Raw genomic sequence first — 18,676 nt, 5'->3', positions numbered from 1 at the left:
TCTGTCTGCTGCATGTCATTAGCTCTCAGACTTGGCTCTGGCTAAGGCAGCATGCCATGCATGAAGAATTGTGGGAAATTCTGCAGACCTTCCCCTGCCCCCCTCAGAATGCCTCCTCCTCCCTTTAGGAAGCCAGTTGAGTACCCTAAACATGTATTCTGGAGCCAGAAGTGGACGCAGCCGTTGAAACGAACAACACACGCATCTCCTTTATGATGCTTATAAAGTGGAACGTTTTGTTTCCATTTTCTAGATCAGTTCTTGTCTGCTTGAGTCACAAACACAAACAGAGAAACACGGAGCATGGTTCATTAAAAACATTTATATTTTATTTCTATATATTTTATATTTTACATCATACAAGTTCACATCAGGATCAGGATCAGGATCAGGAAACATTTATTACCAAAATATGCTAAACATACAAGGAATTTGTCTTGTCGGTTGGTGCGCGACAGTAGACAATGTGACAATAGACAAGACAGCAGTGCACAAGTAATAAAATAAAGTAAAATGAAATGCTAATGCAATGGGTTAGTAGAATAAGGCTATGGGTTAGTATAAAACAAGGGAATAAAGTTAAAAAATTTAAATATTAAGAAAGTTAAAAAATAAATATTAAGCATAAAGTGCACTAACGAACAAGTAACAAAGTGACGAGTGACGACAAAGTGATGAATTGCAGTTAAAGTGGCATGTGCTGTGTGAAGGGGAGTGACCGGTGGAACGTTATAGTCAGTCAGTGGGGGACCGGGCTCTGTTGATGAGCCCGACTGCCGCCGAAAATTATTGAAGAAACTGTTCGTGTGGCAGGAGGTCTTAGTCCTGATGGACCTCAGCCTCCTGCCAGATGGAAGGGGCACAAACAGTTTTTGTCCGGGATGAAAGGGGTCGGCCACGATCTTTTTAGCTCGCTTCAGAGACCTGGAAGCGAACAGGTCCTGCAGGGACGGCAGATTGCAGCCGATCACCCTCTCTGCAGAGCGGATGACCCGCTGCAGCCTGCCCTTGTCCTTGGCTGTGGCTGCAGCGTACCAGACGGTGATGGAGGAGCAGAGGATGGACTCCATGATGGCCGTGTAGCACAGATAGTAGCACAGATACAGGCACAAAGTCATTATTTACAATCCTGAAGACTTTTATAGGCCCTTGTCTTCAATACACAAATAACATGGATATCATAAAACTATTGTAACATAGTAATACACCTTGTATAATTGCAGTAATATACTACATATTTAAATACACACAGTATAGTTAAATACACATAGTAAAAAAAAAGAAAAATGATCTTGTATACTATCTTTTTAAGTGACAGTGCTGATCTACTTTAAGATGCTGGGGAGCCGGATGGAATACAACTAGCATGCTCAGAGAGGAGGGAGAGAGAGAGAGAGAGGGAGAGATGGAGATAAGGGGGTGGGGGTGGGGGGGTTGGACCAGCGGATGGGTGCTGTGAAATCCGTAAACAGGGGAGCTCTGTGCATTTGTGGGACGTCTTGGCCGCTCGCCCGGCGTGGCTCATTGTGATTGCGGCATGGTCGTCGGCTCCGGGCAGCGCCCCCCCTCCCCACTCGGACCCCCCCGGCTGCCTCGCATCTGCACCCGGACCCGCTGCCATGGAAAGACCCGTGAGTGCCTACTCTCTCCTTTCCCTTCTCATCCCACACTCTCTCTCCCTCTCTCTGTCGCTCTCTCCCTGGTCCCCCCCCCCCTCCCCCCACATGTTCCTCCTCCGCTCTGTCGCAGATTCAGTCGTGGCTGCAGCGTTTCACTCATGCTCTTTCTCCGTCCTCTTGGAGCTCCTGTAGGTGGCAGGAACGCTGGGCAGGGAGGAAGCGCCTTGGCAGCTTTCTCTCTGCAGCCCCCCCACCCACCCCCCCACACCTCTTCTATTTTGCCTGCCCGTCCAGGCATGGGTGCCGTCCGCTGGCAGGCGCACAGCGTCTTTGCCTGTTGTGCGGTCGTTCGGTACTGACGCTGCACAGCCACTGAAGCCGCCGGTCAGACCCAAGAGGGGCGTCCGTCCCCCCCCCCCCCCCCCCCCCCCCCCGCAGCAGAGTCCGCTGTGAGGAGGCCGGCGTTCACCTCCGTCCCCGCCGTTGGCCTCGGCGAGATTCCGATCGCGCGCCGTCTCTCCTCTGCGCCTATTCCTGGCGGTATGTCCTCGTGCTCTGTTATGTTTGGATACCCTGACAACCGCTGCTGAGCTGCGAGGTGACGGCGACGTTCCAGCCGCTTCTCTGAGTGAGTCCCAACTTTCGCTCAACGTGTCGCCGAAGGCTCCGCGCGCTGCATTCACGATGTGTAGCCGTCGCGCAGGCAGCATATTGTCAGCGGACAAAGCGGTGGCGTCGATGAGAAAAGCGCTGTTTGTTTGTCGGGTTCTTCAGGCTCTTCTGTGTCCGGTGCGCCGGCCGTGAGTCATCGCTCTGTGCTCACATCGCAGCCTCCGCTCTCCTGTCGAATGAATGGCTTTGGCACATCTACTTCCTGTCTCTGTCAAGAAGGTGCGACCCCTCCGGATAGTTGTTTTCACGGTTTCAACAAGCAGCCGTGGCAGCTTTTCCGTTGTCGCTTCCTCTCACTTCTGATTAAGCTCTGCAGCGCAATTTACAGTTGGTTGGAACTTACATTCTTGTGTTTTCTAAAAAGCTTAATTTTTGTTCATCTCATTGCCTGCCAGCATTGTGTTGGTTACATGAGGTAGGAGTCACCATCTTAATACTGACGTTTTATGAACCCTGGTTCACCAATTCAAAGGAAGAGTTCTTGTGCTTATGTGGTTTCTAGCTGAGAAAGTCGATACCAGTCAGTACGTTAAATGTGAAGCTTACAGACCGGCCGCTGGTCCTATCCCTTTAAACCAGGTTGTACATCACATCAGTTTTTATTGGAGCTTTTTTTGTCACAGCAACTCTGAGACGTCAAGACCTGAACCTCCGGGGAGCTTCTGCTTTAAAGAGTGTGCTGAACCAGAGAGGAGATCCTCAGTCACCCTTCAGTGTCTTAAGTGGCGAAGTTGCTGCCGGGTGAAATGAGATCTCGGTGTCAGAGGCGCTCGATGCCTCTCCAGCATCATTCTGGGATGACGTCCTAATCCCGCCTCTTGTCCCTTTTGACCGTTGCTTCAACGCAGCAGCTTGCTGGCACGCGTTAGCAGTTGGTACAGCGCGTTAAAGACGTGAATGGAGGTGTTAACACACACCTTCTAGCGGTGCCATGGGAGCACGCCGATTTTCAAGATGGGGCCTCTCGAGAACTCAGGGCCCCGAGGACCCCGAGGGCCCGCATCGGGACGTTTAACCGATGTGTAACCGAGCTTCGTAATGAACGCTGTGCTCAGAGTCGCGTGTTTCCTTAATCAGATGGTTAATTATTTATGCTTTTTCTTAAATGAATGAAAATTTGTTTATTCGCTCACTAGTGTACGCAATGCCTCATTTGATGTCTCCTCCCAGACCCCCACTGACATGATGCCCAAAAAGGACCATGAGCGGGACGTGGAGCTGGACAAGAAGATCGAGGCTCTCCGTCGGAAGAACGAAGCGCTCATGAGGAGGCACAAGGTGGAGTGGAAAGGCTTCATTTGGAGTCCTAAATGGTCTTTTCTGTGAAAGCCTGCGGCTCTTTGAGGCTCACTGATGAATCTGTCATTTTCATTGTGTGTTTAGGAAGTGGAGGAGGACAGGAAGAGGGCAGAAGAAGAAGGAATGGCGCTACTCAACCGCAAGGGCAAAGCCGAAGATCTTACCATCACGATCAGCAAGTCCACCAACGTGAGTTCATCTACAAGGGGGCAGACTTGAGAACTGATAAAAGCTCTTCTGACCAGCTGATGTGTCGATGCGCTGCTATCTGTGCTCGCGGCAACTTTCAGTCGCGCTTCTTTCTGGCGACAAAAAAGCCACAAACTACTTTCTGTTTGGAGCAGGACAGTCGGGTGGTGGTCACGAAGCCGCTCAGCGGCGATTCACCGGCCGCAAGGGGACAGCAGGAGGCCGGGCCCGACAGAGGGGGGGAAGGCCCTCCGCGGGCCGCGGCCCGGGGCCACAGGAAGCAGCTCACGGTCACTATGGCTGGCAAGAAGGTAAACACACTGCTTTGGACAGGATACTGTTTTGCCTCCGGCGATGCTGCTGTGATACCCTGATATGAGCGGCTGTCTCCCCAGGGTAAGAGGGTGGTGAGCGAGAGATCACACACGGGGCCGGGCCCTTCGGACACCGAGAGCCCCGCAGAGGACGGACAGGTGTGGCGCGTGGAGCCACCTCCCATGACCACGAGGCACGCGGCGGAACAGGTCTGAACCAAGGGAGCACTCCAGCAGTTTAAAACCCTGCAAGCACCCTCCTGTTTGTTGCTGCTCCCTTTGTTCGTTCTCGGGCTGCACCGACGTGTTTTACATAGATGTCAGACATGCCGGCTGGCCACGCCCCTTCAGTGAGGGAGCACAATGGCCTGTGGACAGGAGGTGGACTGGGGCTGTGACTAACTGCTGCTGGTAGCTGCTGGTAGGCGTGCTGAAGCACCAAAGGACTGGATGATTACGTCTCGTAGCAAAGGAAAAGTCCCTCAGGCTTCAGTTCTCATTCGGCCTACGGAACAGACCCTTTTCATTGGCATTTCATTGAGTCCCTCCAGCACCTTGCGAGATGTATCCACGCTTTCCAAGCTCTTTCCAAACCGGAGGCCTCGTTATTGGTAGCGTGAGATCACAGATGGAGTGTTTTAACGTCAGTAAACATATTCGCCGTCTCAGATCGGTTCTACCGAAGACAGGCAGGGACACGCACACATTCGGGGCCCCCGGCTATGCTGTGAAATGCCTCTGTCATTAAATCCCTGTGGTATGTGAAGACTCCGAGACAGCTGCTCTGCCTCAGTCTGACGCACGCACACACATATGCATCCATTAAGTCACACACACACACACACAGGCTGCTCCATCACTGAGTTAGTGGGCGCCACAGACAGCTGATCCTCACCACTGTAAACACAGACGTAGTCTGGTCGTTTGGGGGGGGGGGGATGTTTCTACATATGTAGATAAACACCTGAGTTACTGTGGTTCTGCTCTCTTTGCCTCTGGGGTGCGTCCCCCTTCACTTCATCACGTAGACTGAATCAGCACTTGACGAGTGGTGCAGCGCTCCAGTCATCTGTGAATCCCAGAGAACTGGTCTCCACGTGGTCCTTGTTTACATAATGTGGCATCTACATAACGAGAGCTGTGGAAATGTGTTGGGATGGGTGGAGAAAATGTCCCGAAAGTGTTTGGACAAGATCTCTGCTGCTGAAATATCTTCTATGTGGGGAAATAAATAATGACGGTAAGCTGGGTGTAGTTGTTGGGCCGTGTCCCAAGCAGGTTATAAAGCCTGGAAGTAACCTCAAGACAAAACTGTCAGCTCACACTCATGAGAAAGGAAACGTACAGGGAGGAGTTGAGTGGGGTGGGAGGGGGAAGAAACTCCTGGCAGCCCGCCGTCTGTTTTTCGAAGCCTCCGTTTTCCCTCCGTGGAAACCTCGAGTGGTCTGTTCTCCTCCGGCGCGACTGTTTCCACATTCCCACCGTCCTGAAAAGACTGATCTGATCTAATCAACATTCAACTGCCGTCTCGCTGTGAAAAGGCTCATTATGCTGGAAAGGGACGCGCCTGGCGAGGTGCCAGGGGAGGAGAGGAAAAGGCTGCATGTGGGTAGGAGAGTGCATGTGGGCATCGTTGTCTGCAGGTGCAGTAGACCAGTGTGTCCAGCATTTATCATTGTCCCCCCCCACCTCAACACTTTGTGTTGCTGTTAATGGCCACATGAGTCATCCACTGCGAGAACATCTCTGCAGAAGTGCTCTCAAAGCAACACGCGTACAATGTTCTATCTGCAGTGAGTTTTTTTTAATTTTCCAATCAGACGAAATTCTAACTCCGCCTGGTGACTTCAGTGCATCGCTGACATGTAAAACTGACCCACATGTGTCGCTCCATTAGTCCAGCTGGGGGCAGTGTTGGCCCTTACATCCTCAACCTGTGCTCTTCCTTCATGTTCTTCTACAGCCATGTTTAATCAGCTGCCGAGTGACCTTTTATTGTTGTTTTGTTGATTCTCCTTTTCTGTCTCTTGTCTTTCCTCCGTGGCAGGACGGGCTTCTACGCGGGCAGCAGCACACCGAGGACCATCACAGGCTTTCAGAGCAGAGCCAGGTACCACAATGCCTCATTGACGTGCACATTGTCTCACCCTCTCCAAAGGTTCCGTAAGGTGAAAAAGAAACGTAGAAAAACACAAGTTTCCACATGACGGCGCCGCCACGTGAGCACACAAAACACAGGGAGGTGCAAATATTCGCTTCTCACCACAAATGCTCGCATGCAGCAGACGGGCACTACGCGCTCGTCCCCTTCTGCCTCTCGCTGTCTCGCGCGTTAACGTCACTGGATTGTCTCAGAGCCGTCTCGCAGATCGTGCATGCGACAAAAAGGCTAAAAAGGGAGGGATGGAGGAAGGGGGAGGGGGGGGGCTTCAAAGGCTCGACAAATACGCCACACGGGAAGCGATGCTTTTCATGCCCCTCTGCCTCTCTCTCTCTCTCTCTCTCTCTCTCTAGCTCGGGTGAATGCAGCCGAGTTCTTTTCAGGTGTCGCGTTAAGGTCACACGGCTGTTTGCTTTGTTTAAAAACACGTTTTCAGGCCTAAACGGGCACAGACAGAAAAACTACCGAGAATATCATCGCTCTTAGTAACCGCGTAGGAATCCATCTAAGGTCGCATTCACAATTCTGAGACCAAGTCATGCTCCCTAGCTGCCTCGGCCCCCTGACAACCTCCCCGGCCACAGGGGGGGGGGGCAATTGAAAAGTGCTAATTAGCGGGGGCCTCTGGAGTGTCAGCAGGAGACGGCCTGTTGCAACATGCTGGAAGCGGCGTCCCTGGTGGCGACTGATGTTCTCCTGGGGACAGAAGAGAGGGAGGGGGGGCGAAGAGCCACAGATGCCGTGTACTCCAATAGCTTTACAAATGAAGGCAACATGTTTACTCGGCTGTGATTGGTTCACACCTGAGGGGAAAACATCACCCAGCGTGTGCTGTTTTCTCTCTCTGACATAAAATATAGATTGTTTTTCATTTGACTCATTTTTGTTGTTGTTTATTTTTACTCCAGACAGCAAAATCACATCCGTCCTGCAGTATTAAGAACAGATGCTCACAAGGACTTTCCCTCTCAGGGTGTTTTACGTGGTTTGGAGCACAGCCGTGTTTGTAGTCCTGGTTCGCTGCAGAGCTTCGTAATAAGCACACGGCCTCCGGCCCCTTTGATGTGTTAAGGCGCCTGCATCACATCTCTCTCTTAGTATTAGCCAGCAATCCTTTCTGCTCTCATGGCAGCGATCAGTAAACGGGTTAAGAGGGGAATGGAGGAAGGGACTTTAATCAGATGTTCTGGACACCATTTTACTAGAACATTGTCTCAGAGAACTGAGACACTCATCGTCAGTGTTTACAGTCAAGCAGAGCTTGGCAACCACAGCAAAGTCAAACCTCCCTTTTCCTCTGAACCCCACTGTTCTGTGTATTTCCCTTTTGCTTTTTGCTTGTTTGTTTAGAGATGAGAAGCTGTTTCATGAGCAGCGGTGCTGGACGTGAGGGTGTGAGCTGACATGTATCACACATTCCCAATGCAACTGTTTTGTATCCGCTAAGGAGCCCGAGAGGCTGCAGGCGAGCACAGACCTCAACATCCCCACGTCGAAGGAGGAGCAGGTGGAGTACGTGCGGTGGAAGAAGGAGCGCGAGCAGATCGACAGGGAGAGAGTGGCGCGCCACAAAAACGCCAAGGGCCAGTGGAAACGGGCGTGGGACATGGACAAAACCGAGAACATGTACGACTCCTTAGCCGCCAGGCACCTCTGTCTGCGATCTCTGACAGATGTCCCATCCAGGGGATAATTCATTGGCTCCCTCTATTTTTATATTTGACAATTAAATTCCAGGAAATGTAGACTGGGCACAGATTAGAATGTTATTTTTCTAGTTACTGTATGAAAGATCCAGCCTTCAATCCCCTTAGTTATACACTTTGGCATGAATGAAGATGCATCTTCCTTTTGTCGCTTACATCATGTAATTTAATCATATTATTCAATAATAATCCAACCTCAGTTTTTTAAAGTAATGGTGCAACTTATATATTATGTGTGTTCATGCTGACACCGAATGCAGAGGTTGCCCCTCTAATGTCTGTATGCCAGACGCTAGCCAGCTAGCTTAGTTCACCATGAGCTCCACTCACACCAGCACAAACCACATTGTCATGGCAACACGTCACCTGTCGATTCTGAAAATGATTGGTTAGGAGGAGAAAATCTACTCCCTGTGTCTTTCTATTTAGATTATTCAGTGGAAGGATCCATTAGATGAGGAATGGATCTCATGAGGTCACGAGATAATGCTAAATCATCACGTGGAATCCTAACCTTTGAACTGCAATGTAACCGTGGGAAATCATATCTTGTTTTACATCCTCACGCCGTAAACTGAAGCTCCGGTTTGATCGCAGGTCCGTGGAAACACACAGCCTGGTGGAGGAGTGGCATACAGACCATTTACAGACCCTTCAGTGTTTGTCCGATTATAAACAAACCGGGCAGTGGGACAAAGAGTCGCACAGTGGATGAATGTGCTGTTTAAGGAGGCATCAAAATGTAAAGAGACCAGCGAGGGGGGCTATTTTTAACTTGGCATTAGGGATTGAATACCTCGCCTTATTTGGTCAGCTTTAAACAAGGCCCTCGAGTAAGATTAGAAGAGGAAGTGTGTTTTTGACTCAACGATGCAAACGGCTCCACTGGATGTGAAATGCAAGAGTGTGACTCACGCAGCGAAACCGCTCACTGAGCCTGCAAAACCGCAGATTTACATAAGAGGTGTACAGTAATGATACTTGAACATCAGAGGAGCCCGTTGATGGGGTGCTGATAGGCCGTTAGTCCCCTGAGCAAAAAGCGACTGTGAGACATCAGCAGGACACCCGACTGCTTTGCTTTCAGCGTCTGTCTTAACTGAACCTCTGCTTTTAGGTCGTTGGACAAGTCCCTCCCTGACAGAGACCGGGCCGCGCTCGGCAGAGGTGAGACCTTCACACAGCTCCGGGAGAAGTAGAATAGCACAAACGGATGCTGATATATTCCATTCTATTTTCCTTACTGTGGATTTTTTTATTTCTTTACTTATTTCAGGTGGACGGAGTTCTAGACGAGGACAATCCCGAGCAGGTGCAAAATCCCACTATTCAATATTTTTTTAATTTATAAAATGAACATGCAGCCTAAGAACGTTTTGTGAGCACGTATTTCCGAGTGAAAAGAGCATGTTGCAGCTATCATTTGATAGCTTTGTTGGTGTGGAAAATATTATTCATTGGGTTCATTAAACAGGGTGAACTGGTGGGATATTAGCTCGTCAGAAATAGGCAGATTATTTTGGGGGGAAGCACTTGAAAATATGAATGGTTTCCTATTAGACTTCGAAGCACTCGCTCGAAACTGTACTGTTGCCTCTGCAGAAATGAGGATGATCTCTTTACGTAAAATGTCATTTAATCATTACTCCAGGTCACGAGAAGCGAGGCAGAGACAAGGGAGTCAGAGACGTGCTGGTGATGAGCAGCAAAGCGAAAGGCATAGATCGTCTGACCGGGAGAGCCAGGAGGTCAGTGCATCGACATCCAACCTCCCGTTGTTACCACATCCTCAACCAAGAGTTGAGCGTGGAGCAAACTAACGTGACCCGACCGTGGGAAGGCAAAGACCCCAGTGTGTCACAAGGCTCCATTTAGAAGTTGGGACAGCTGACTAAATAACCCCCGAAGTCTTCATTTGCGTCTTGCTGTCTTGCTGCACAAATTGTTTTTTTTTCTCCTGAGTTGGGAGACGGGCTGCTGTGCCGGGGGGTGGGAGGCTTTCAGCGTGTGTGTGTGTGTGTGTGTGCGCTGTTACAAAAGCACGGCATAATCTCAAAGAGCCACGAGCCATTGAGGCATTATAGCCGTTTAGTGTGAAAGTGTAATGTGCCATGATTTCTTCTCCACGCGTCTCAGTGTTGGAGACGGGAGGGGTCAGGGGTCAGGGCAACACAGCATCCAGGTGTGCGCTGTTACCCGGCTCAGCATAGAGACTAGAGATAGAGGCGAACAGACAGCCCGGCTGTGTCCAAAGATAACTGTAAAGCTCATTAATTAAAACCTATCTCCTTTCTTTAGTTATTATTTTTCTAACTCAGGACAGAGACAATTTATCTGTTGTCCCATTTCCTGTTTTGACGATGCGTTAAGCTAATTGGCTGTTGGATGCGGCTTCTTGTTTATCGTGCTGTGAGTTATCGATCTCATCAACGAAGCAAATAAGCCCATTTCCAAAGAGATCCAACTAATTCTATGTTCTATGAGGTTTACTGAGCATTGTATTAAAAAATAATAACAGATTTACAACACACAATTGCTACAGACTAGCTTTTGATAGAAGTCCCTTTATTTATTCATAGATGGCATGAAAATGAGGATGAAGAGAACCGACAGGTGAGATATGAACCCAGTTTGAGTGCAAAACGGTTCCGCCTCATAAATGTTACTAAAACCAAATCTCATCTTCTAGTCTACTGACACGACATTAGAAGAGTTCTCGGAGGTACTCGGCGCTCTCACAGATGGCGAAGTAGACGCTCAGAAAGATGAGGAGGCGAAATTGAAGCCGTCGAACAGCCCAATTTCAGTGAGTGCACCCGGGGAAGTGATTGAATCCGTAGCCGGCGCTGAGGGGACGGCCGAGGCCTCGTCCCCGCTGCGTTCGGAGAGGAAAGTACGCTTCTCCGAGGGTCTCATCCAGGGGGGCCACAAAAAGCAAACCACAGGCTCTCAGGACCCTGAATCAAGAAGTGTCGAGTCCTTCAAAGCGCCCTCACCTGAAAAACAGCACGCGGTTCCGAGGCCACAGCAGCTTCCGGAAAGTGCCGGCGAGGAAGACGCGAGCCCTCGGGATCAGGCAGGCGGTCCGTTCGCTGCTCCTGTTGCCCGGCAGCCGGCTTCTGGAAGTGAATGTGTTAAAAACGACAGCTCGCTCCCCGCCGCTCCTCGCTGCTCTCCAAAGCAGAGCTGTGTCCCGCCTGCACAGCTCGCCAAGTGCAACACCAGCAACACAAACGCAGGTATGCAACAGCCTCAACGGGCCGGATGTTTTTTTTTTACCGTGTGAAGGACGCATAACTGATCTAGCGTTGGTTTTCTTTCAAAGGGGAACTAATAGACTCCGGCTCGTCGGGTTCGGGAGAAACGCACCCAACAAACTCCACCAGCAACGACAAGGTCAGCGTGTGAGCGTGGAGGAGGGATGGGAGGATCAATAGATGTGCAAATGGATGAAGTGAGACAGGCAGGCAGCTGTGTGACATCCCGTTTTGGTTCCCTACCTCTGGTGCCTGTTGGAGTGCACGATGAATCGTCTCACCAGACAATGCCTCTTTATTCTATTCACCACTAAAGCAGCCTGATTATTTACTGTACAACTGCCTACTGAAATGATTTCAAATAGAACACAGTTGTTAAACCAATAAGCTTTAACTATTACTTTTGAGTGTGTGTTTTTCTCTCTTTTGCAGGCGAGAGAGCATGGGATGGAAGCATGGGAGGATTGTTTGACATTTTCTGGATGTAAATACTGAAACCAAATCACAGCAACGCCGAGCCTTTGCCTTTTTGTATTTGCATTTTGCTTCAGGTTCCTCATTTGAGTGACCCTGTTTGTGGCGTACACACAAATCCATGGTTTCATTTTACTATGGCGCCTCCCACATGTGGACGTTTTTTTCAAAAACCTTCTAAAATTTGACGAAGAAATGGTGAAAGTTTTTCCTGCTCAAATATTTTGTTACATCCAAGCACTTTATAAGTATAACGTTATGTGTACTTACACATTCAACATGTCAGTACGCTGCTTCAGTGCAATATCATTCAATGTTTACATGTGTATGAAAAAGTCAAGGTACATTTCAAGAGGCCACCTAATCAGCTACACTCAGGTAGCCCTTGAAAATAAACCAGCCGCAGTCACATTATCCAGTGCCTGATTCTGCCTCAGAGGCATTTTCAATAAGTGAAGGCTGTGTTATGTGTTGACCTACACTGCATTTGTAGACATAAAAGCCGTGTGATTCAAGTGCATTTGCTTGCTTGCAGCATTAGTTATTGGCCTTTAACCGATCGGAAAGCCCCACACTATTTCGGGGGAAATCTGAGAGGTATTGTGTTATTGGCCATTGACCAGTTAAGGTTAGGTTGTTAATTACCTACAGTATTACTACGCTCATTAACGTGTTTTCATTATTGTAGTTATTAAGAATGTTTAAAGGGGGTTCTGTCGGTTTTACACACTAAGCTCCTTGGTTCTGAAGGAGCTTCTGCTAGTCTGAAAAATAAACCCAGATGATGTCACCATGATTCATCAAGATTATCCCAATTTGGAATCCACTAATTTAACAGAATGCTTAGGAGAGTACGGGGATTGTGTTCTAAGGAATGTTGACCAAGGTTGATATTTGGCATTGGAGCATTGGAGGTTTGATCCAATCTTAAGACATTATTATTATTATTGTTGTTCTAAGTTCTACAGCTGAATCTCAACTATCTGGTTTTCCTTATTTACTGTATAGCTTTCAAGGCAAGATGTAGTGTGTGTCTATCATTTAAAACCATGAACAATGGACAACTGAAACTTGAAAGTCGACAATTGTGAATCAAAAAAAATGTGCAAACTGAAATATTGTTTTCTGTAATCGCTCACTGTTTTAAACAGAAAGTTGAGGATTTTGGCGCCTGTGGGACCGACAGACTTTGGTCCAAACACTGGGATTCAGCTGCCATTCCCTTTTTTGGAATTGTTTTGTAATTTGTTCTCTTTCATGATCATAAAAGACACCAATATATTTTTTAAGCTGAGAAGCTTCAAGCATTTAGCCAGTTGTTGTTTATTGGCTTCTTCAAATACCGACGGTGTTCCTTTTATTTCATGTCCTGTACCATAACATACCTTAGTGTTACATGTACTGTATAAACCACTTTGCACCAACATGGAATTTATTTATTTATTTGCCTCTCCATTTGGACAACAGAATGTTAACCAGAACTATTATACAAATCTGCTATATATTTGTAATTGTTTGTATTTATTAGCAGTCTGTGATTATTTGATTAACTACAATAAGAAGCCTTACAAGGACAAAACGCTGTCACTTTTTGCTATTGCTGCGGTTGTTAACAGTTATGTAACCGTTCGTAGAGAACATAGTGGACAAGTGGTCAGCCTTAACTGTGGTTACATAAAGTACAATTCACACAGAGTCCAGCACACTGGGGAACCAGTGTAACGTTTTAGGCCAGTCCAACCATCAAGAAAGAAAGTGTTCTAATTTTGTTGTTAAATATAAAATCTGAATGGATGGTGAAGGGAACTGTTGTCGTAGAGATTACCTCTGAGGTATTTAAAATTCCCTTTCGGACTCAATTGAGGTAAATCCTATTTAGGATCAGTTGAGCATTTGTCCTTAAGCATTTTTGTTGTACACATCTCCATTGTCACTTTGCTTGAATGTCATTATTTAGAGGTGGTTGAGATTGCCCTGCTCCTCCACTGCTGTCCTACATGTTTTTACATGCTAGCAAGTAATTGTGAGTGGTTGAGGTGTGATCCCAGCCAATATAAATTGCTGTGCACCATAGCTTAATTTACTGTAGATCCATTTGAAAGAAGCCATACAGAAAATCAAAAGTATTTTTCTTTATCTATAAATAGCAAAACATGAATAGCATTTTTTTCTACACAATTCATTTTCTTTTGAAATACTTTCAACATATTGTCATTTTTCCCACTATTTTTTTGTATTGAATATATTTCAATTTTTTACCTTACATATTTTGACTTTTATTTTTTGACTTTTTTCTGTTATATTTGGGCTGTTTTTTTAAAAACATTTGACCTAAAATATTTTGACTTATTATTCGGCTTTTTTTAAATAAAATTTGTCAACCAAACATATTTGGACTTAAAAAAAAACATTTCTTGATGTCATTTTGTTTGCCTTTTTAATGATCTTTTCTTTATCTGCTATGTTTTCACATTATTTGACAGTCTTGTGTGTTAAAGTGTGATCTCAGCTCAGTGCGGCACTGTAGCTTTATTTACTGCAGATCAGTGTGAAAAAAGGCATACAGAACATCAATAAAGTATTTTTCTTTATCTCTAACTTAAAACATAAATGGCATTGCTTTTTTTGCTCCCCTTCTCTCACGATCTCCCTCACTCACTACGCTGGGACACCACAGATCTGTCTGCAGTCCCATCTCCGGCTCGGTTTTTACATTCTAATAAAAAGAATAAAAAAGCTGCTGTGGTGGAAAGAACAGAGGGCAGATGTGACAGAAATATATAGAGCGCATTGCAGCATCAACAGCCAGTGTGGTTACACCTCGGCCCACTGGGTCTGCCTTCATGCTGGACTTGATTAATTTCAAATGAGCCCTTTGGAGGCTGTCACATTGGGGCCGACTACAGGTGCGTCCTCCCATAGGTGCTGCTATTTTAATTATCTCCTCCCAAGGCCGTCTCCATGGCAGCCTTGTGCCACTCGAGGTCGTGGGCCTTCCCACCTGCTGTGACTACAGGAGCCTCGTTCTCCTTCAACAGAAACAGGGGTACCAAGTATTTATTCATTTGCTTTGTCTTGCATCCACGTTTAATATTTCCAGTACCCTTTTCTGTCCTGTGTCAGAGTCTGGAATCCTGATTCTGGTCCAGTAAAATTGTAATCTCCACTATTAGCATTTACTCCACTGCTGTTAATGGGCTGTGTGCTGCATCAAGATTGCAGAAAGATTTGGGTCATTTTATACCCAGAAGTGGAACTTTTTTTGTTTTTTTTGCTTCACTCACCACTGAGCAACATTTATATACAGTTGTAATCAACGCTGTATCCCGTATTTTCACATAGACGTGATCGTACTAGTGCAACCCATGTTTGGAAGCAATTTAAAACACTGCACATTTTAAAATGTATCACTATTTTAAAATCTGAATTTCTTCAACGGTGTTCTTCCGAGGTCTGTGACGGCATCTATTAGCCACAAAGACAAAGAGAGAGAGAGAGAGAGAGAGAGAGAGCAGTCGGCTTCGTCATAATGGAAACGAGGTCCGGCCCTTCGGCCCTGACGGAACCGCTCTCCCCACCGGTTTGGCAGTTTCCACTGAGCGTGTTTGCGTCGTCCCCTGAGCCCGCCAGGACATAACAAACGCCTCAGCACGCTGCCCCGATCCAGCAACCCCATCTCAGCCCCCGTCCTCGCAGCTTGGACACAAAGGAGACCAGGGGTCTACATGCGCTGTTGGTCGTACCGATCTGGGGTCAGGGCTTTTAGTTAGCATCATCTGTGGAAACAAAAGCTACAGGCTTTGTGATTAATATTATTTAGAATTCAGTGAAAGCAGGCAAACCTGAGTGACATCTCTAGCAATCTATTTCTGATCAAAAATATTGTCACATCTTTGAATGTATATTATTACAGTTATAATCTCCACTAGCTAGAGACCTGATTTGACCTTTTTTTCAGAAGCGACCAACTGTAATCCATCACACAGTATTGCTTGATGTTTTACACATTTGACCTTGACATATTTTAGAGATTATATATACATATATATATATATATATATATATATATATATATATATATATATATATATATATATATATATATATCCTTATGTATCCACACTACTCTTTTGCCCTTTCATTGATTGACCAAGCTGTTGCTTCCCTTTCTATTGTTCTCCTGCATCGCAAGACTTCAGGTTAATATTTCCTAATCATTGTTATGGCGTCTCTCTCACACCTGTTTGTTGAAGGTCATTTCGTTCCTCCGGCTTTGTTGCAAAGGTCTCTCAATTGTAGCGCGTCAACCGAAACATGTCAACTGACGAGGAAAAGAGTATCTAAAAAGCATAACTTTAATCCACTCAAATATGTTTTCGTAATGCTTTGATTAATATGAGCATTTTGTTCCTGTTAAGATGAGCTGCATTGCCGGATGTGCCTACAACCAAATCCCACATTGAACCCTCTATGTAACATGTCTTCATTCTTCCGCCTGGTCGACCGGGTTCAAGGGTCAAAGGTCGGATGGCATGTCCTCACTCAGTCGTCGCCTCCATCAATAACTGTCGGTCCTGATGAACTCCTGATCAATAAGGTCGGCCCTAAAGCACTCATGAATATAACAGGAAGCCAAGAGGTGCCGGAAACACGTCTGTCAAGACCTGCCGATACTCAGAGGCCACATCGCAGCATTGACGGGGACACTGTGTGTCATATTTTACGTTTGCGTTGTTGTGTTTGGGGTTGTTTGCGTCTCGTGCCGTCCCCCCCTGATGAACGGACCAGGAACACGCCGTTGGCTTTGGTTGCGTAAGTCTGTCGTGTTGCAACAGCGGTGCATGTTTACATCACAGCGCAGCACCTCTGAGTTACTACGGCTGCTCGGCAGATATACAACATGCTTTTTGTTTTCGTACGTGACGGTGAATGATTCTTGTCCCAGCCAGCAGAGGAAAAACCAAACGGTCTTCTTCGGCGAGAGTTGGATCAAAATAGCAGCAGGCCGCGTTGCGTAATGTGTTACACGGCGCATCAACAAAGCTCTCAAATCGATGCACCTCCGTCACATCTGCTGAGAGGGCGCGCGTGGTGGTAGTGTGGTAGTGTTTCCACTCTATACTTAAACACATGTGACTGTGTGAAGTGGTTTCAGTGAGAGCTGCAGAGACCGTGGCCGACTGAGATGAGCGCTTCTCTTTCCAGGAGGAGCAGTCGGTCCTTCTGACTGAACACTGGACAGGTCACTCACGTGATTAAAGTGCCTGCGCCGGGATTTGATTAGATGTTCGAGTGCACAAGGACTGCTAATTCTCACACGGTTGCATGTTTTTTTTTTTCTTCTCTCGAACCTTCTTCTTCATATACATTTATTTATGTGGGTTTTCCACCTTACACTCGACTAACAGCCTTTTTAAATTTGAAGCCACGTCCGAATTTCGTTTTTTGAAAAACTTTTATTTGAATGTATATTATCTATTGTGGTTTCTGAATAACACAAGTTACGTCCCATATGTCAGCAATGAAGTCATTATTTACACAGATCTATTACAAAACTACATGAATCATTTTCTAAGGATGTTTATTTGTACCTTGTGATATAGTTGTACATATTGCACCTATAATAAAAATCCTCTACTTACACCAACAGTTCATCAAGGCTCAAAAGAAGTATGGGCGCCGCACAACCAAATACACAACACATTTACATGGTTATATGCACATACCTGAGCATAACTCAATAATGGAGCTTCTTCCACGCAACATCCGGATTTGATCCATGAAAAAGACAGTACAGCCTCTACGTTAGAACTAGAAGGTTCCGTGTGGATTTAGACTAGCTGATGAGTGGCAGTGACGTTTAGGGCCGTGAGCCCGTGAGAAACACTGCTGTGCCGCAAAAGCAAACGCATCCGTGGAGCGCGCGTCTTTTACCAGTGTTTCCCACGCGCGCGCGCGCAGCTTAGTGTCCGACTTAAAGTAGACACGCGTTGATTTAAGGCATTCAAATGGCCTAAAATAAAATAAAACAAAATAAAAAAAAAACGCATAGTGTAGGGAAACTGTTCATCGAAAGAAGCGACGTCTCCTCGTTTCCAGAGCAAGACGTCAGCAGTTACGCATCCACGAGGCTCCCGCGAAACGAGTCCAAAAGTGAAGACCTGCGTGCAATCCGACCCGCGGCACTGATTCTGACCCCTCCTCGAAGGGTGAGTTTCTGTGTTGGAAGGGGGATGGGGGGGGGGGCGAGAGGCCCGATCAATCCCCTCCCGGCCCGGCCCGGCTCGCCTCCGACGCTGAAGGAACGGCGGCAGCATCTGGAGCCGCCTGCTCGGGGTCGCTCCGGCCCACGGCCCCGTCGCCCGGTCCGCGCGCCCTCGTCTCTTCCCCCTCGGTGCTCGGCGGGGGGTCGCGGCTCTCGCCGGTTTGCCACACGTGCGTCTGCCTCTCCGTTCTCCCGTCGGGGGACGCGTGGAGTCCCCCCTCCTGCCGCGAGTGCGCAACCTCTGCTCCGGACACGGGGCCGCTCTCGGCTCGGTCGTCCCATTGGAACGCGTGACTGTGCGGGGTGTTGACCTGCCTGCTCAGGTTGACAGAAGACAGGCCGGTCTGCGTGGAGTTCCACTCGGACCCGTTGTTGCCTTTGGAATTATTAGTTGAGATGTCCGCGGTGGGGGGGACCTCTCCGGGCACTGGCTTCCCCGCGGATGAGGACGCGCTGGTCGGTTTCCAGATCAAGCTGTAGTAAATGGCCAGGATAATGGCTGCTAAGGACACGGACAAAACATATGCAAAAACAGTTGCTAGTCTCACCCACTTCTTGTTGGTCTTCGCAGCCATCTTGGCCTTTTTGTCCCCCGTATAAGTAGCCGGTTTGCCCCTCTCCATATTGGGCATGAAGTCCCGCTCCCTCATGTTGCCCCTGTTTTTTCCTCGATGCTCCACCACCCCCTCCGTCTTGAAGGCTTCTCGTTATCCACAATCC

General features: G+C 47.5%; 2 protein-coding genes across 5 annotated transcripts; one reads left to right on the top strand and one right to left on the bottom strand.

Moving 5' to 3' along the window:
- Positions 1–1,396: 1,396 nt before the first annotated feature.
- On the top strand, positions 1,397–14,296 carry ccdc9b (coiled-coil domain containing 9B). Of its 4 annotated transcripts, none has more exons than XM_078089450.1 (14): positions 1,397–1,631; positions 3,462–3,569; positions 3,675–3,779; positions 3,935–4,090; positions 4,175–4,303; positions 6,141–6,203; positions 7,702–7,880; positions 9,078–9,127; positions 9,237–9,272; positions 9,612–9,708; positions 10,540–10,573; positions 10,650–11,199; positions 11,286–11,356; positions 11,650–14,296. In XM_078089450.1, the coding sequence occupies exons 1-14, from the start codon at positions 1,620–1,622 to the stop codon at positions 11,710–11,712; spliced, it is 1,653 nt and encodes a 550-aa protein (XP_077945576.1). In that variant the 5' UTR covers positions 1,397–1,619; the 3' UTR covers positions 11,713–14,296. The 4 variants fall into 4 exon arrangements, with proteins under 4 accessions (XP_077945576.1, XP_077945577.1, XP_077945575.1 ...); XM_078089451.1 differs by lacking the exon at positions 1,397–1,631 and adding an exon at positions 1,744–2,247; XM_078089449.1 differs by lacking the exon at positions 1,397–1,631 and adding an exon at positions 2,350–2,510.
- Positions 14,297–17,127: 2,831 nt separating this feature from the next.
- On the bottom strand, positions 17,128–18,643 carry LOC120832586 (uncharacterized). Its single transcript, XM_040198988.2, has 2 exons — positions 18,509–18,643; positions 17,128–18,430 (listed from the first exon to the last, which is right to left on the bottom strand). Exons 1-2 carry the CDS (start codon positions 18,604–18,606, stop codon positions 17,950–17,952), a joined length of 579 nt encoding a protein of 192 aa, XP_040054922.1. The 5' UTR covers positions 18,607–18,643; the 3' UTR covers positions 17,128–17,949.
- Between the last annotated feature and the right edge of the window lie 33 nt (positions 18,644–18,676).

The sequence above is a fragment of the Gasterosteus aculeatus genome, chromosome 15, assembly GCF_964276395.1.
Source record: "Gasterosteus aculeatus chromosome 15, fGasAcu3.hap1.1, whole genome shotgun sequence".
NCBI lineage: Eukaryota > Metazoa > Chordata > Actinopteri > Perciformes > Gasterosteidae > Gasterosteus > Gasterosteus aculeatus.
The sequence above is the reverse complement of the archived record's forward strand: the minus strand, read 5'-3'. Positions and strand labels throughout refer to the sequence as shown.